Genomic DNA, 19,575 nt, shown 5'->3' on the forward strand with positions numbered 1-19,575 from the left:
CACTGTATGCATTTGCTCAGAATATCTTTATCTGGCAAGCCAGACATGAATCCACTCTTAATGCTTCACAGGGAATCTTTTTTCCCATCCAAAAAGGAACTTTATCAGTGGTTTTTCTTAAATCTGCATTCTCTGAGAATTTCAAATGGGCTTGTTTCTTAAATCCCTCAAATAACCTTTGCTCCTTCTCTTTCCTCACTTTGCCAGCACGTTGCTTGAGATTTATATGTATTTTGAGGGTTATCTCTTTGGTTTGCTATCCCACCTCTCTGTTTTACTGTTAAATTACCAATGGTTGGCAAAGCAATGGTTTTGTGCATGGTTACAAATGGGTGGGGTGAAATGTTGAACTTATTGTGGCGTAAAATATTTATTTACATCTGGTGTTAACAAAATATTTTCTTCAGCCTGGCAAACATTAGTGATGGGAGACCCACCCTTTCTCTGGGCAGCCACAGCAGCTGAGATTACTCTTTCTCCACCTCCCCTCCTGGGTTTAAGGCTATAAAGCAGCTTTTGCTTTTGGAGAATGGTGTCATCTGCAGCTCTTAGTAACTTTTTTGGCTATTTAGTCCTTCTGAAATGTTCTCCATAACAGCATCAGTCTGGCAACAGAAATAAACGCACCCCAAATTGAGACTGGTTTGGCTATCCAGGCATCTCTACAGTGCATACAGATGAAAGATGCATCAATAAAGCACATTTTTAGAATAGCCGTATTTCTCAAAGTACCCTTGTACTTGGCAGCACGTTATCTTGTTGATTACAGCACTAAACATTCAGCCCTTCATCTCTTCCTATGTGAACTGAAGCATCTGAGCCAGCATCTGAGACCACTCAGGACTGCCTGGCAGATGAAAGCCCCAGATGCCAAGCTTTACATTTTGATGGGCATTGCAGCATCTGAGCACTTGCTGGGCTGCCTGGCTGGTATCCTCTTGTCTTCTGTCTTGGCTCTGGGCTGCTCACAGGGAGGTTCTCCAGCGAAGAGCCAAAGGGGTTTCGTCTGTTTGCCATTTGCTTTCTGGATGCAATTTATTTTTTACTTATTTATGACTGAGAAAAATGTCCATCTCTTAAATATGAGTCTTCACTGAATACCAGACAGCCTGATCTATAAACAATAACAGTACAAATGTTGTGATAATGTGCACCATTGGTTCCTAGGCAACATCTTTTGTCTTCAGGATATTCTATATTTTCATCTATGTCTGTATCAAAAATACTATTCTAAAATAGTATCTAGAATAGTGTTTTTGTAAGGGAGACTGATGTGTTGGGGCTGGAGCAAGCATTGAGCAGTATGAGGGATCTTGCCAGCTCAGCTTTTTCTGCTTCACAGCTCCAGGGCTATTTATGAAACCTGTTTTTCACCTACAACTTGTCTTTGTTGATAAATAGTCTGGAGTAACCAAGTCAAAAGAAGGGTCCTTCATGCAGAGTGGCTTTTGTCCTTTAAATCCATGGTTAGCAAAATTCCCCGCTAGTGGTCCCATACTGCAAAGCCCTTCCCATGGTACTCAGCTGCTCTTTGCGTTCGTGGGCAAGAAGCTCAGGTGGGATTTGAGAGTGCAGTGGGATGTCAGTTGTTAGGGAAAGCCCAGGTGTGACTTACTTTCCTGTGTGCTCTCCTGCAGCTTTGCTCCAAGTGGATTTTGGTCTGGATTTAATTGTGAGGTGGGTAACAGAAGCTGCAGAGAAACATGTCCTTGTGGTGTTTACCTGGGGTTTATGAGCAAAAACTTAATTGTCACCTGGATTTGGGGGGGGGTGTTTTTTGTCATTTTGTTTTTTGGGGAGGGGTTTGTCGGGGTTTTTGTTTTTTTTAAGAAAGTTCAGCAAAATCATTATCAAATTCCAAAAGCTAAAACTGTTTGAAAGAGGGAAACATTTCTATTATAGCATTGCATTTCAGACATGCTCTCCCTTCATGGCCTCGCTGAATTCTCTCAGGAAATTAAAAATCTGTTGAAATTGCCATTAAGACACCTTTTTTGTTCAGATTTCAGGATGCCACTTACAATAAAACAGCTGCAGAATAATATCTGGTGACAGTTCAAAATGAAGATGAAACAACAACATGTGCTATTATACCTTTCCCAAGTCACTCTTAAATAGTTGTGAACCAAAAGGCCATTAAAGGGTGAGCAAAAATGTTATTCTGATTCAGTCTTTTAGTGGTGATATTGAAGTAGAAAGGAAAGGAATAGATAAACTCTTCTTCCAGAATAGGCCTAAAAATATAAAAGTTGAGTGGTATTTGATGTTAAAGATATTTTCAGCCAATTTATACATAAATTCTGGTTTTGTCTTGATATTAAATTATGCACTGACTTTTTCTGTTCGGGATCATTGCATGTGAATGAGCTGAAGGGCTGATTTGAATGAAATACTTTGCATAAAATTAAAGCTGCTTTGGAACAACAGGTATTTTTTAAAAAGCTTTTCTGTGTAAATAAAACGCAGTGGTAACCCACTGTGGTTTCAGACCAAGGGTGACACAAGTGTACAGTCCCAACTGCCTCTTCCCTTTTCTCTTACCCAGTGGAAACTCCTTTTTCCCCAGAATCACGGTGCCAGGCGAGAGTTGGCCACCAGCTGCCACCAGCTGCCTCGCTCCTGGGATTTACTCAGAGTGCTGATGGAAATACTGTAGTAACTTGTACAGAGTCATCCAGTGTTGTTGTGTGCTGCTCCTGTCACTTGGTGAAGTCCATAAGATCCCGCCACATGCTGATGCTCCAGTCCACAGGCTCCAGAAGCTGTGGGATGGAGGAGGGTGGTTGCAGGACAGAGGTGGGAAGCATGAGGCTGAGATCTTCCAGTGCGCTCCTTTACATGGGAGCTATTTTAAGGGGCTCCTTCACCTTTGTCCTCTTCTGCAAGGAACAAACCAGACTTGATCAGTCCATAAATGCTGCAGGGGAGACCAAAAGCAGTAACTATGTGCAAGTTCAGTGCTGCAGAGAGAGAGTAGGGCACCCCTGTGCCTATTAGTCCTGACTAGTTCTAACTAGTGAAAACTTCAGATCTTGAGATAGTGTGCAAGCTTTGACCTGGTGGTGCAGGAATTCAAGACCTACCTTTTGCTGTGCAATCCCAGGTGGAATTAGTGGCTAGTGAGCATTTATAGTTGTACCTTATTACAGTTAAATACTTCATTTCTGCTCTTCTCCTCCTGCACAGCACACTTAGTCACAATACATTTATATACTTCTGAATCTCTCTCTACATAAATAGCAGTGTTGAATAGCGTTGCCTATGTTTGTGATTGTTCTTCTGCAATTCGAGGCTGATCGGAGGGGATGAAGCCCTAAATGGTTCATTGTAGCACACATTCCACTCTGCTGCACGCTGTTTAATTATATCCATCATTCAGCATTACTTGATGAACCAGCTGTAGGCACAAGCATCCCTAACCTTTCATCGGGATAATTGCACTCTTTGCCACATTAGGAACTGGTTTAGAGCCAAGTCTTTTCCAAATACAAAGTCAGTCTCTGTTTAGAAGTTTGCTGCCCCAAAGTAATTTCTAGAAAGTAATCTTGCAACAAAGCATTCTTGGGGCAGCTGAAGACTAAAAGGTCTGTAAATCCAAATTGGTTATTTGTGTCGTATTATGGCTGTAAATAATTGAGGCAGCTGTGGAAGATGTTGTAGCACTGCCTCGGATCATTGTATCCTGAAGATCGGATGCACCATGCCAGTCAGGTGCAAGGTAGCTTCCAGATGGTTTCTGCAGCAGGGGCTGGCAGGAACTGTGGCTGTGCATGCTCTGTGAGGGTCGATGGAGTTGCTAAACCTTCATATAGGTGGTATCATGTAGGCACTGAACTATTCCTGCAGATTTCAGGTCGTGTTCTGATAGCAGCTACAGAACTATAGCTGAAGACTGGAACACTCAATATTTCTTTTGTATGTGAAACTGGTACCTGTGGTATGTCCAGAGTCAGTGTGTTGAGAGATACCAGTGCTGTGAGTGCTGGGTATCATCACAAAGTGCCTGGAGGTCCTCCAGGTCTGTGAACCATTAGAACCCAAGAGGGGAGGGGAGTCAGGACATCACTCCAGGTCACCTCCTGCCTGCAAGGGAGTAGGGCTTGTCAGGGTCAGGAAATCAGCTGGTGGCAGACCACCTAAATTAAATTCACATGCCTTTTTTATAGTCTTTTGTTGAAGTGAACCACTGGTTCTCTGCTGATCTCATGATTAAACAGGACTGTATTGGTTGTAGCTCTGTTGAGTACAGCAGTGAGTGGGAACACCAGCCTCCCAGTTGTCTTCTCGTCAGCCCCAGTTACCTCAGCTAATGGATCCCTTTGTAGTTTTGCCACTCAGACCTCCTCTCTGCCACATGTTTGTGCCCCTCATCCCACTATTCTGCATTCTTCACTGACTTACTCCAGAACAGTCCCAATGAAGAGTAGGAGAGGTCATCAGCTGGCACAAATTGTCAAAATAAGATTATTGCTCAACCCAAATAAAGGTAACAAAATGTGACCTTCTGTTGTTAAAACCAATTAAGTTTCCTTCCATCAACTCTCAGTTCATTATCCCTTTCATCCCCCAGGCCCTGTTCTTCCATCTTTTCAGGCTTGGTGCAGAATTAATGTTAAATCCCATTAGCCTGACCCCGTTTTCCCCATTTTGCCTTCTGGTCTTTTGAATTTATGTGCTCTGGCAGGTTGATTCAGCAGCTCAGGGATCAAAGGGAATGGCAGGCCCATGAGGAGCTTCAGGAAGAGCCTGGTTTACTCTTATTCACTTCACCTTTAAATGATGTTTCTGAAGGGGCCTCAGCAGTGTGGTCTCGTAGGGAGGGGCTCTTGGCAGCATTCTTAGCCCCTCTGCTAGTGGGGTCCCACCACTTATTTTTTGGGATAACTCTAGTTAGGAGATTGAAGCTTATCACTGAATGAGTGTATATTCCCTCTTGCCTTTTCCTTCAAAATGTGGGATGGAAAAAAAACATTTCCTTACCCAGATAGGTCTTTCGTGCTGCATCAGGAGGACTGTCTGCTCTCAGAGCAGTGTCAGACTGTGTTGACCACATTTTGTCTAGGTTTATGCTGCAAATTAAACAGGGAGATGGCAAGACCCAATACCAATATTGACTAACCTATACGTTGTGGCCTTTTAGAAAGGGCTTTTCTGCTTCCTTTTCCAGCAGTGGGATGGTGGTCTCAGGTTTCCCACTGCTTGCAAGCTTATCAGGAGCACTTTCCATTTCTTTATTGGCATGAAGTGTTGGGTAGCCAGTGCAGTGTGTGGCAGCAGGGGATGTGGCTGGTAAGCTTTGCAGAAGGTGCATTTGGGAGCAAGCCTTCTGTGTTTTGCCTCTGAGCAGGACCAGGAGGTGGCCCTGCAAAGAGGGACTGTGGTGGGGTGGCTTCAGCAGCAAGCAGAGTGTGAGGGGAGGAACATTTTCACTGAGCCCGGCGGTGGACCGCTCTTTGGTGTTTTGCCAAACGTGCTGATTTTGAAAGTGATGTGGGGAAGGTATGATTGAATGGCTTTCATTTCCTGATGCGACAAATAGTGAGAATGGGGTGATGTGCTGAATCACAGCCCGTGGGGAGCACACAAAGCAAGAGCAAGTTGCATTTCACAAACCAAGAAATGACCAAAATTCAACACTTAAGCTGGGAAAGTGGCATCTTAGCAACTGTATCCAGAAGAGAAAGATTTCTCATGATCTTAAGTTGCAAGGCTGGCACAGCTGATTGAAGAACACACAGTCCACAGTTGTGGACTTTAAGACCAAGGTGGATCTGCTGTGTCTGGCATGCAGTCTGGCCTAGCCTGGTACCTGGACATGTGACCCTCACATTATCCCTCTGCATGTGATGAGGATCTCAGCCCCATGGGGAAGTGTGGCAGGACGGGGGTGCCATGCATGCAGCTGCCTTTCTTCACAGATGCTGAAAGGTCTCCACTGCAGCAGGACAGCAGAATCCCACCCCTAGACTGACAGACCCTGCAGTCTGCAGGCAAAGCTCTGCAGTGGTGAGCAGGGTGGAAAGGCAGTAGTGTTCATACCACTTGTGACTGAGTTTACTTCACATAAAGCGTTCTCAAGGTCTCTTTCTTCCTACTTTCTTGGAAGAAAGCATTTTTTAATTTTAATTAATCCAATGAGCAAATAATTTTTCTTATTGACTTATACAAATGAAATTTCAAATGGATGTGGGAATATAGAAGTTAGATTAAGTGAACGGTTATTTTAAATCTAGGCCCATAATTAAGTTTAATTTCTTCTCTTGCACGAAACTCTTGATAATTTAATTTTAGAGATGGGGAAAAAATTGCAGAATATAAAATATGCTGTTTAAAATATACATGGTAGAAACAAACACAAAGATCCCATTCAGACCAGTTTGTAGGGTTTTTTTCTTTTAACCAAAGTCTCACTAATTTGAGTAATGGACTTGATAATTTCTGCAGCTCACTCCACTTGCTTATTTAATCAGTGATTATTGTTTTCATCAAAATGGGATGTATCATGTAGGCAGATGAGGTTCTACATGAATATGCAACAGCAGACAAACACTGAAAAAATGCAAAGTAGGGAGCATCATTCTGTACCAAATAAAATCCCAGTGCTTTGATAAACCTAAAAATCTATCATGTTTAGTTTTAATAATTAAACATCCTTGGGTACTCACAGCTGGTTAGGAGAATATTTCACTACAATTTTTTTTTAGGTACTTTTCAGCAAATACTAAGTGGGTTCAGTTCTTCTTATGAGATAGGATAGTCATGTCTATCTTAACTCTTTTTAGTGCTGCATCTTTCCAAATGATATCCAAGTATCGACAGGGGGTTAGTTTGTGGTTTGGTCCGTAAAGAGTTCATGTGTTAACTTGTTAAATGTGGTAGTTTTCTATATTGATCTCTGCATTAATAATGGAATGGCTTGTTATTGTAGTAACAGGTAAAGGCAACTTTGTGAAAAGTAAGTTATGTTGGCAAATATGTTTCAGCAGCTGTTACAAGTCATGTAGTAACTGGCAGAAGTCACATTTTCTGCTGTTGTGACACATTAAGGAATGGGCCTTCTGGAAAAAAATGGTTCCTTGGGAACTTTTCCTATGGAGAATTACCTACTATGAAACACGTAAGCAAGGAAAAACAGAGCAGTTCTCAGGGTAATAGGAGGACAGTGCTAATTTTTGTGTGTTAACGTGCTATCCATGCATGCTAACAGCATATCTTCACTGCCTAGGCAGTCTAGCCTCTGAATTTGGAAACATCACAAAACTTCTGTTACAATTTCCCCTAGCCCATTCCAAGAACACAGAGCCAGGTTTATGGTCTGGCTTACACTAGTATAAACTGAGTACATGGCACTGATTTTGGAGCATTACAGATATGAAACCAGATTGAAATGCAGTCATTTGCATAGCGCTTTATAAGTTCAAAAGAAGATAGAAAAAAAGTATGTTTTCATTAATGAAAGGAATTGTAAGAGAGAACTTGTCTCACTGTTGAGGGTACTAAGAATTTTAGTATGTTAAGGAACAAAATAATGGCTAATTTGCTTTCTCCCAACATGCACTTGGTAGGAGAATGAGCAGAAAGTGCGTTTACCAATATGTCTGTCATTCCACAAGTTACTTTTTCTGCTGGGAGAAAACCCTCATTGTCATAGAAGTTGTTAAATAGGAATATGCTGGAAAGAGAGAAAGTATCACCCAAAATGCTGGTGTTTTTGCCTTGCGGGGTTAAAATTAAGTAAATAACATCACTAAATTCAGACATTCTGGGCATGAATCCTCTTTAACCATGCATCTCAATGTAAACAGCAATGTGGCTTAAAGCTGTATAGCTAATTTATGCAGGTACATTGCTGCTTCCTGCTCACTGTCTGTCAAAATGATCATTTATGTTAACATTTGACTTCCTTGTAGTTGGAAATGTAAAATATGATAGATCTTTGACAATGTATGATTAAAATAGCCTTTCCATGCTGAGTTTTCAATAGATAGCACGTGTTCATTAGCTTCGTGCTCTGCATTCAATCATTTCATAGTCTTAATAGAAAAAGGTTAAAAGTGTTCAGACTCACTGATGTCATCCACCTTACCGGTGCAGTTTTGTCATGAAAATCACTGTTCTTTCCATTTATCCTAACCACAGCTACCTTGGAAAGTTGCTGACTAAAGTGTTAATGGCAGCTATTAGTGGAAGGTCAGCTGAAGTGACTAGAACATTGGCCTAGTTGTACTTTGTCTGAACCCATCTGTCTGCGTGTGACAAAGTTCCCATGGAGTTCTTTGCAATACGTGCAAGCTCACCTGCCCCTGCTTGCACTGATGCTTCTCCTCCCTTTGTATCATAAATCTGGGAAGAATTCATTTTGAACCAGAATGACAACTCTCCAAAAATCTGCCATGTGGCATGGAGAGTAAACATGGACAAGAACAAGTAATTGATTATGCTGCTCAGGGAAGAGTGGAGTTAAGCTGAGCTGTAGTGGTTCTGCCCAAGATCCTGGCCCGCTCTGGAGCAGCAGCTGTGCCTCTCCATGGGCCCCTCCTTGGACCAGAGTCAGACACCTTCCACTCCACTGCTGGAGGATGTAGCATCCTGTCTGCAATGACAAAAGAGACCCAAAGCACATATATGGCTTACCCCTTACATGGCTGTTAACCACAGCAGGGGAGATAATATTTAACCACTGACTCTACCAGGGAACAAAAATTAAAACAGAAGGTTGTCTGTTAGGTTATTTTATTTCAATTTGCAGATTTGTGTTGATGGGATCAAAAGCCAAAAAAGGCTGGAAATAAACTATGAATGTGCCAGAGCCAAGATAAACACACTAGAATATGGCTAGACAAATTGCTTGTATTCCAGGCAGACAGAGACTGAAGTGGGGAGCAGGCAAACGTGGCAGCTCTCTCTCTTAAATAGCTTTTACAAATTTTTATCTCTTTTTTTATGCCCTTGAACAGAAGTTTCTGCTTGTGAACGTGAAATGCACCAATGCCAAAAGGTAATTTGCTTACTCGAGACTGGCACCTTTGTTTAGGAGAGCCAACTCATGTTTAGACCTGAGATAATGCTGAGTAAGCATCAAAACTTTGGGTTACTTATCCAGTGCTTTAAGCTTCTTGGATCAGGCTATAATTAGAAGTGTCTAACCTCCACATTGCTATATTTTCTCTTCAACAGTGTGCATTATTTTAATTTCAAAATACAAATAATGGGAATTCCAGAAGGCTTCTTAAACAGGTTTTGCCAGCACTGATAAAAATGAGCTTTCTTCCATACATTCGGTTTAAATAAACTGACATCTCTTGTGAATGTAGTGGGAAAAGAATTTTGCTTTACTACGATATATACCTTTAACAACTTTTCTAGCCCTTATCTAAGTTAGACACGTCTCTGCGTTTACTTAAAAATATTAGTTGGAAATATGCAATTATAGGCCTTTTAGCAAAGGCTGTCTGTCAGGCACTTAGGTCCTGATCTAGCAAGATTTAAAAATAACAGATACTAGTGGTGACGTGCTGATCATTCGTAAACTTAAATAGAGAAATAAACAGAACATGCTTAACAAATCAGGGTGAAACATTTCCTTCCTTTCTAGCAAAATGCCTTTGAGTCGAATGCATCAACTCCAGGTTATTTAGGGAATAATTCATCTTGCATGTAGCTGACTTTGGTTATTTTCATGTGTACCAGGTTCTGTGCAGTTGCACATTTGGAAGGAACTTTGGGAGCTTTTGTTATTCGAATGTTTTTTCAGTGCATTCATTATTGATAAGCATACATGTAATCTAGGCTTAGCAATTGCCTAAAATTAGATTTATGAAAGGAAAACTACTTTAAAGCACTTCATAATTTTACTGTAAAATACATAGGTTGCTTTAAAATTGAGGGCAAAAAAGAGCTGCATATGACATGGTATTACAGGGTAGTATTTTTGTTATTTCTTTATCTTTTATCGCAGCAGTAGGAATGCTTAGAAAATGTCATCATCGTGGACAAATGAGTTCCTAAGATCAGTTCAGGTACTCCTGGGGCTGAGGGGATTTCTTTAAAATGTTTTGTAAACATCAGTGAGTTAAATCTCAAACCATCAGTGGGTTGTGTGATGTGTCTCAGAGATGTGGCAGAGGTGGACACAGTGAGGTGCAACTGAATTGACCTCCCTGAAAAAGTCTCCTTAATAAGTATATTTGTGTGCCTGAGAGATCTAAGATTTAAAGGACAGCTCTCAGCTCTAATCTTGTGTGTAATCATTGCATGTGCTGTTTCCTAACACATGGACAGGTAGACCTTTACCCATGAAGTAATTTATGAGAATATACTGTGAAAGTCACATCATTTGAGAAGAGCTACAAGCGTGCTGTGGTTAAGCACATGCTGGTGGGAGCTTTACCAGATCAGAGACACAGTGATTGCGCTATGGTATGGTGTGTTTGATAAGATCCTGGATAATGTAAATGCTTGTGTTGAAATTGCACTATAAAATAATTGAAATCGAGTATATTACTTTATATCTAGCAAATAGCTAGAGAAAGTCAAAAGCAACAAGTATAAAAGTTTTAATGAGTGCATGTGGTGAGTATTTTGTTATCATAAAAGCTGTAGGGTTTATTAGCTGATACAGGGCTGGAGTTTTTCATTAGCCAAAGGGTTTCATGGGATATAGCTGGAAAACATTCCAAACAAATGAATATTCTATTTTAAAAGAATAATAAGATGTTGAGGGGTTTTATAAACTCCAAAGTTTGCTAAACCAATATCTCTAATTAGGTGAAGAAACTCTCTATAGAGGCTTTGCATCAGCGACTGTGCACATAGCAAATGTTTTAAGCATTTACATATCAAATACTGCTGGCAGCGTTTTGGCTGCAATCCAAAGCTGTAGATAGTTTTAATCACATTTGTTCATTAATCCTTGGTGGAATTCTCTTATATGGTCTCTTTAGGATTTTCATTTAAGCATGCGCTGCTGCTTCTCAGCAGTGGGCTTATTTATTTATTTTATGAATGCCATCTGAAGCCTTGAATTTATGGAAAATAGGTTGTGGAGTGGCTCAGGAAGCAGACGATGGAGTATATTCTTTTTTTGTCAGTAGATCTCCTTTGTACCCAAGCATTTATGTACTCTTACTAGGAAGAGGTTTATTCAGCAGTGTGACATTTAAAGAAGACTTTACTCTTTTGTGACTATGTTAGTTCTGTTCTTTTCCATAAGAAACAGACAATGGTTGAATGGGAAGCAGTAATTGAAAGTAGAGCAAAGATGATTGTATTGCTAATAAAATGTCTTGAGAGTCATACAACACTGGGAGAGCTGCACTGAGAGTAGCTGCATCCCATATGATGAGTGATCAAAATTCAGAACGCTAATGCTGTGAAATACATGGGTGAGACTCCCAGCCCTGGTGGCTGCCCTGTTGCTGGAGCAGAACTCTAATCTCTCAAGTATTCAAGCGAGCTGAGCTGCTAAGGCAATAGTTTTCTTCCATTACCTTGTTCCTCGATTAAACCTGACTTGAAAGACAAAACAAACCATTTAAGACAACACTGGTGTAAAAGCAGAGGTGTTAGCAGTCACCTAGAGCCTTCCACACGCAGTTGGCCTCTGAAATCATATCTGTCGTTCCCATTTTTATGGTACGTTTTCCGAATGAATGCTGTAATGGGAATCAGCTTCTCTGAGAAATGCCTGCCATACTAATATTTGTTCTGCAATAGATAGCAAGGGCTAAATATAGCCTTCTCTTTTCTTTGCAGTTTTAGATGGCAGTCTTTTTCCCATGCTACAGCCAGTGTCAGGCTCCTCTGAGCCTCCGCTTGCACTGAGTTGCCTCTGGGGAGAGAGGAGTGGGAGCATCAGTGAGAGAGGGTCCAGCTGCGTATCCAGGGCCCAAAACCTGAACCCTGCAGCAAGAGGGTTTTTTTGTGTGATCATCTTGCTATAAGCATGAGAAAGGTCTTGTAGGTTTTTGCTTTCTTTTGTTAGGTTACCTGTGCACACTGTGCACATGCACCCACATGTGTGCTTGCTGGTGTGGTGAAAGGGCCAGTATGGATAAGGGTCCCTTACTGGAGTGGCAAGATCCCACCCAGCTTCACTGCCAGTGCTGCCGTGTCCCCAGCAGATGCAGGAGCGGAGCTTTCAGAATGCCCTGGATATGCTATATATGTAGGTGGGAATTTGCAGTAGTTCTTCCCCATGTCCTGGATTGCTCTCCTTCCTCACCAGCACCTCTGTGCCTCCTGGTGATGCAGGGCTGCTCGCAGCTGCGGAGCTGCTGAGCTGGTCTGAACACCTCCACTCCTTCAGTAAGAGGGAGAGGGCAGCAGGGGGGAATGGCCTCAGGCTAGGAATAGTTGGAGAAGGAACTCTCCTTCTGCCACAGGGGTCTTGATAGCGAGGGTATGTCCTAATACTTTACAATAATGTGTTAAGTAAGATTAATTTAATCATTTATTGAAATCAGTGAGCTTAATCATAATTATTAGAATTTATTGAAAAGAAGGTAGCAAAATTGAAGGGACTCAGCTCTTCTGCTTCCAGGCTCTTGTGTGCACAACTTCATGTTTAACCATGGAGTAATATCATACTTAACTCTGAGTAGATGAGTTTGCCCCGTAATTCGTTTTCTTCTCAGAAGTCTTTTTCTTCTCTAGGGACCTTCTAGAAATAGTTTCTTGGCAAAGAGCTGTGGGGGTTGCTGTGTGTCTGGTATGTATGGTTGCTGTATGTCTGGGCTCTCTGTAGGGCTGCGCCTTCACACAGGCACAGTGATCCTGGGAAAGGAAAGTGTGGAGGGGAGTCAGACAGGCACAGGTGGAAATACCAAAGCTTTGGGCACTGAGAGAACTTGTAACAGTCTTGACTTACCTCTTATGACTATGTATTTGCCTTCATCATCCTTGCTTCAGAGGCCCTACTCTCCCAAAAACTTTCCCCTTTATGTTTGTTACTCTGGCTTTTTGTGTGTTCAGCTGCTTTCATGATACTCTCCTACCTCTCCAGCACCCCACTCCATGGCAGAACTAACACTGTTTGGTGACAACACCGTTCACCACAGCCAGAGCAAACTCCCTCCCTGCGCTCATGTCCTTCTTTGTTGCAGCTATCAGGTCTTGTGCAGCAGCAGCAGACTCGCCTGTAGATAACACTAAATTAATCATGGTTATTAATTTCACCCATTTTCAGTGTGCCATCTCCTCACAATTGGGTATGTTCTGTACGAATGCAGGCTGTTTGAATTCACTAGAAGCAAGCGTACAGCCCAGCGTGTAGGTGTGCATGTTGGGGTCTGGTGAGACCTGCTGCCTGCATTTAGGAGCTGCCCACAGACCCCAGGTGCTGGTGTCACTGCTTCAGTTCAGCACTGTAGTGTTGTTGTTCTAGGGAATACAGCCTTTGTCTTTGCAGAATATGGTAAATACATGAAAAAAATCTCAGAGCTGTGGCTGCAGAGGCATTGTCAGCATTGCTGTAGGTGCTGCTGTGTGCTCAGTTGCAAGGACTCCCAGGTTCGGTGATGGCTGGTGGCTGCAGCTCACAAGTACTATGCACTTACTGAACTGCAACAGGCTGGTTTGCTGGGGAAGAGTCGGGCAGCTTGTAGAAGCTCCACTCTCACTGTTGTCTTTCGTCTCACTAATGCTGTGTGGTTAACATAGCAGTTACCTCCTGTGACCAGTAGTGTGAATGGTCACTACCTGGCCACTCTCACATTTCCTTTGCCGGGAGTAGGCACGGCAGCGAAAAGTTCCTTTTGTCCCATTATGTAGCAATAAAAAAGGTGTTACTTTTTTACTTGTTAGATTAGAAAATGCATAGGAAAAAAATCCCTTCCACACATTAAGGTTACAACAGTGACAAAAGCACTAAGGGCAAAAGTCACATTCAAATCAAATTAGTGCCTGGGGAAAGAAACTGCCCAGAGGCCAAGATGTGATTGCTTCCAGCAGATTTTGCCCTTGCTTCTGCAGAAATGTGGAACCAGGACTGAGCAGGTCTGTTTTAAATAATTTTAAAGCCACAATTTAATTGTCTTGCTCTGGCTTTTCATATTCCAACATTGTAATTTACAAGTAACTACATTTGTGATTAAAGTGAGTTAGAGCTGCCTGGAAGGGGTAGCAGAATCCACTTCTCAGTGCTGATACTTGCATGTGGGAGCAGGCATACAGAAAAAGAGAAGAAAAGAAAATAATGCCAGAAAATAATGATTAGAAGTGGAATTAGTCCGGATTCAGCTTAGCAGCTGTCCCTGGCCCATGCTCGTGTGCGTAATACTGGATGAGTTCAAGACAGACTTTTAACTTGGGACAATGTGAGGTATTCCTCGTGAATGAAGTACTGGGAATGACCTGGCAAGAGCCACTGCTGTAAAAGACATCCCTTCTTGGGCACTGCTAATGAAGCAGGGCTGAGAAGAATGAAGTTGCCCGTCTAAAGCCCAGCAAGACCATAGGAGAGATTTCCATGGATTTCATTAGATTTTGTCTCAAACCTGGAGCCAGTAACAAAAGAATTCTCCAGTGTGAGAGCTGCTTTCCAAGCAGAAACACTGTATATATCCATAACATCTAAAACCGTTTATTTGGCCTTTTTGCTAGATCAGAAATTAAATGTCTAAGAGTCAGAGATGATCTGTACCTTGGATGCAGATGGACTGCAGCCCCTAGCACTTTTCATGAAGTTTGAAACAAGATTGCTTGGTCTGGTCCTTGATAAAGGAAATAGTTTATAAACCCAGTCCAGGGATTACCTGAAATGAAGGCATTTTTTGAAGACCTCACTGGTGAGTTCACTTGAAGCAGATGGCAAACTGAACCTTCCTACCTGTGACCTCACCCACTGAAGCAGAAAAGAAACCAAAAGAGCTTCCCAGCAGTGCTGCCTCTGCCACAGCATCAGTGTGGGTGGGTGCTAGACTTTGGACTGGGTTTCGGTTAAGTTGGAGGCTATTTGAGTTGCAGCAATCTGTGCTCCCCAGGAAGTTTTTCTCACTGTCACTGCTCCATGTTTTAATCAGCAGGGTCTCATCTGTTTGCAGAGCTGCAGCCAGCTCTGTGCCCAGGCAACTCCCCAGTTCCCAATCTGGGTTATGGGGGGAAAGCCCCAGGGTCTGTGGGGGGACAGTCAGACCAACACCAGCATGTCTGAAATACCTCTCTGGAGAGGGGCACCAGGCTGTGCCACGCAGGGGCTAGCCCATGCAGTGTCAAAATGGCAGTCCAAACCCAGAATCCAACAGAGTAATTGCTCTTTCCTTCATCTGATTCCTACACAGAATCAAACTATCTTGTTTCCATACATGTGGCTCCTAAAAGTTTCTGAACTTCTGATCTAACTTAGCCACATTGTTGTGCAAGTATGTAAGTTTTGACATACAAATAGTCCCATTGAAGTGACTGCTATTCCTTACTTCCTTCAAGTCGCCCATGCATTGCTGAATCAAGGACATTTATATTAGCCGTCACTATCTTCCAAAAGTAACAATTGCTTGTTTTCCTTCTCTCAGATTCTCCAGAGACTTTCTAAATCTATTTTCACAGCTGTAAACTAAGGGGATCTCTACTCTTTGCTTAGATTAGTCATCAGGACTTGGAGGGTTTGCTTAAAACCAGCAAGCCAAGCATTGCCTTTTGTTCTCCGCAGTGTCCGGCCATGGTTGTGTGCAGGGATGCACTCTTACTGCTTCCCGGGCAGATCTGCCAGTGCCTTCAGAGAATGCAAACATAAAGTCACTGTTTCTCTTTCCAGTTTTCCATTTTAGTCTGAAATTATTGCAATGCTTAGCATACATATGTGCTTACTGAGTGTCTGGTTAGCCTGCTCATACCCTGGGACACCTCAGTCCCAGGCTAGGGGCTGCTCATGAGAAAACACTAGTGGTAGACCTTGCTTTGGCAGTATCTTCTAAGTTCCCTTCTTGCTATAGGACTCATCTTTCACTTCCTTAGATCTTTAACTCTACCTCTCTTGACTTTAACCTGCGGCTCAGCTCCAGCCCAGGGGCTCAGCCACATTCCCAGGATTGAACAGTGCCCAGGGCTGAGTCACCAGCAGCCTTGGAGCTGCTTTTGCAACCCTCAGAGCCCCTCTGCCTGCCCAGCCCTGCGGGAGGTTTGGCTGGGTTTTGCTGAGTGGCATCACAGTAGGCAGGCAGGCAGGCATGGTACGCTGCCTCTGCTACCTCTGTCCACCCTTGCTGCAGGGGGGGAGCAGCAGGACCTTCTTGAGGTGATCTCAGTAAAGTTCTGGTGGAGATGGACACCTCCGTCCCACTTAGCAGACCTGCCCTTGATTAACACCAAATCCACATCAGTGAAGTAAAAAATGCTTTGTTTCCCCATCTGTTATCTTCACTTGTTATCTTCTTCTGGAAGCTCACCCACACACACCAGCTTTCTCCACACTTGGAGCTCACAAGAGGATTAGTTTCCTGTTTCTCTCTGCATGCTGCACACCTGAAAACAGCACATTTTTTCTCAGCCTCTCTACTCCTCCATCAACCTTCCTCCCTGCTAACAGCACAGGTAGCCATCTGACTAATCCTTCTCCCCAGTGCCTTGCCCTCCCAGTGAATTTAATAACAAAAGGAAAAAGTGGGAGCTGTGTGGATACATCCATCAGCTCCAGCTTCACACACCAGCTGTGGAAAGGTTTTTTTCCTCAATCTGTATTCACATCATGTTACACACTGGGGAAACTGATTGGAATGTAATATGTATATTGGTGTGTTTTAATCAGTAGTGTGAACTACTCTCCCTATCCTCGTGACTTTTTTATTTCCTTCTTAGGAAGGGTATATTGCACTTGTTACTTTCTGTTATACCGTGATGGTTAGTAAAAGATTTTGTCCCAGATTTATGCTCAGTGAATTATCCCTGAAATTTGTGGAGCTATAGCAGAATTTAATTTGGCAATGTGGAGTTGATCTTGCTCCCAGTGATGTCTTCAGCTGAAAATCTCAGCTTTCATTGCCTTACTTAGAGAGAAAAAATAGGCCCATGTCTTTAGTATTTCTAAGAAGGAATGCCAGAGGCACTGTAAATAGCTGGTGCCAGAGGCACTGCAATGATGTAGAGACCCTGCTGCCACTGTATATGAAGAAGTGTGGTAGCAATCTGTGCCAGAGGCATTTAGGAAATACACCCCTGAAGGCAAAGCTTTCTGAAAGGTGAGGGGGATTTTAGCAACTGCATTAGCATATATGGCATGTTCAGTACGTTTGATTTTGCTTTTAATGTCATGAGGTGGAATAATTCAGAGGTGATGTGCAGCATCCTCATGATATTGGGGCCAGAAGAAGCAGTTGGAATGGAAGGTTACTAGAAATTCAGTGTGCTCCCATGCTGAGCACAGAATTGGTTGACCACATAAATCTAAATGTGAAATAACTAGAAAGTTTTACCAATTGGAAATGTGATGGTTTATTTCCATGTTGTCAACACGTGAAAAGAAGCAGACTTAATTGACAAGGAGGAAAAAAATAAAAGTAGGACCATGATGCCATAAGTGTTTTCAGGAAGTGGGAAAATGTCAATTAGTAATTACTGTGAGAGCTAAACATCACGTGGGCATTTATAAGTATTACCTAAAAAGTGAGAAGCATTGAAAAGTTTGTAGCCCAAGTCCAAATACACTTGGTAGAACACTGCTGAATAGCAAAATACAGGTTGGTGAGCAATCTAGAAATGATGATATTTTATTGAGTGGTGTGGATTGTTACTTTGGTTGATTTGATTTTTATCCTGTAACGAAATTGGAGCTCAAGCACTTCCAAACTTGGTTATATTTCTAAAGATCATCTTTGCGTGCCAGCTTTTGCCTAGAAACTCACCCAAAGATATTGGCCATTGAAACCATTTCATGTGGAAGCATTGCTAAGTAAATTCACTAAATGCCTATTCATCCCAGTAAGATGGAGAATCACTGGAGCAGCAAATGTGAAAATCTGCACAGCTTACTATACAGAAAGCAGTTTTCTGAGGTTGCCAAATTGAGATGCAGAGTCTGACCCTGGGAGGTATTAGAGCTCACATGAGTGAGCATAGGAGGAGGGTGTCAGGCTCCTACAGGAGGTTCAGGCTGGTTGATAGGCAGATACTTCATTTGGTCCAGATAAAATCAATGATTGTGAAGATAGTTTACTAGGCTGATAACATTTCCAAGTTGTTGCAGCCTGAGCCCAGAAGTTAAATGCATTTTGTACAGGACTCTGGTTTAACTTGGCAATCTGTGGCTTACAATAATAAAATCTTTTCAAGATACAGTACTGTTGACAGCTGCTTTATCTTTCATTTTTCTGCCACCAGCTCTGTTACAGACCATTGCTTAAATGGTACTGTATCTATAAGGTTGTGGTTTTGAATGCAACTCAGGAGATGAAGATATTTTTAATATCATTTATTCAGTTTTCCTTAATATGCTGACCTAGATAAATAGAGAACATTTTTGCTCCATTGTTAAAGAAATAATGCACTACAAAAGCTGTCAAGTGTAAATACATTCTTGGACATGTCAGCTGAAATTCTGAAAATACTGGTATCAGATTGCAGGTCATACTAATTGGAATTAACATTCTGAATTCTAAATCCCTTTGTTCCTGTTAATTACATTTGCATTTTGAAATCTGAGTTCCCTTGCTTTATGCATTCCAACCTTGGCCTCTTCTCTATTACAAGGATGAAAACAAATAAAATGCCCATAGATACTTCACCAAATTCCCTAGGAAAGGTCTAGCAAAGCATGTAAAATGGGACTATCAATGCAGTCATCTCACAGCTGGATTTTCATACTTTAAAAGTGCCAAGCAGTATTACTTACTACATACTCTGTTATAATGCTTAAAAAATCTGCCAAGAGTTGATAGGAAATTTGTGAAGATGTAGTAAAGCTGAGCTTCTTCCCAAGTATGCTTTCCTGAGGGAGGCAGTGAAGTTCAGCAGCAGGACGGAAGTTTTTTCGGCATCTGCCTTCTTCAAACAGTCTGTGGATGGTCTCAAAATGAGAACAGTAAGCGTATAAATTACTATAGACATAGTAATTTTCACAGTGTAATTTGTGCATCCTGTGTTCTTTCTCTTGCAGGACAAATGACCAGCTAGTAGCATTCCTGTCCAGATATCGCGATATGAACTTCTTGAAATCGCACGGGAGGGACAACGCAAGGTAAGCTCGCCTTCCCTCAGCTTATTTTAGCCATGGCACTGAGAGCTTTTGCATAGCGATGGTTTTCCAGCGTTATCCAAATGAAGAAATCCCTAGCCCAGGGAAGAGAAGCGAATGAGGAGGAAATCCTCTCCTGGGGACAGTTGTTTATTGATCCTCCCCACAGTTGGTTTGAAAAGGTGCTTTCGCAGGGAGGGAGACATTAAGCAGACTGATGCTTGCTCCCTCCTTGGGGCTTGGCACAGATTGATGTTTCAGGAGCAAGTGGTAATTGCCCCACACAACAGCACTTCCCTGTCAGTCACACTAGGGACCAAGACCTGCACTAGCTGGGGTCTGCAGCAAAGCCCTGTGCAAGAAAAGCATCTCTGCAAGGTACACCAGTGTGCACATGCTGGTGAGGGTGGTGA

The 19,575-nt window shown here is 42.3% G+C and overlaps 1 protein-coding gene across 4 annotated transcripts in view; it reads left to right on the forward strand.

Annotated features, from left to right (window-relative positions):
* The window catches only part of XYLT1 (xylosyltransferase 1), a 209,083-nt gene that overhangs the window by 146,727 nt on the left and 42,781 nt on the right, over positions 1–19,575 (forward strand). For all 4 annotated transcript variants that reach the window (XM_030481751.1, XM_030481750.1, XM_030481753.1 and 1 more), the window contains one exon: positions 19,085–19,165. In XM_030481751.1, coding sequence (XP_030337611.1) covers positions 19,085–19,165 — 81 coding nt within the window. The remainder of the gene's footprint in view (positions 1–19,084; positions 19,166–19,575) is intronic.

This window comes from Strigops habroptila, chromosome 4 (assembly GCF_004027225.2).
Source record: "Strigops habroptila isolate Jane chromosome 4, bStrHab1.2.pri, whole genome shotgun sequence".
NCBI lineage: Eukaryota > Metazoa > Chordata > Aves > Psittaciformes > Psittacidae > Strigops > Strigops habroptila.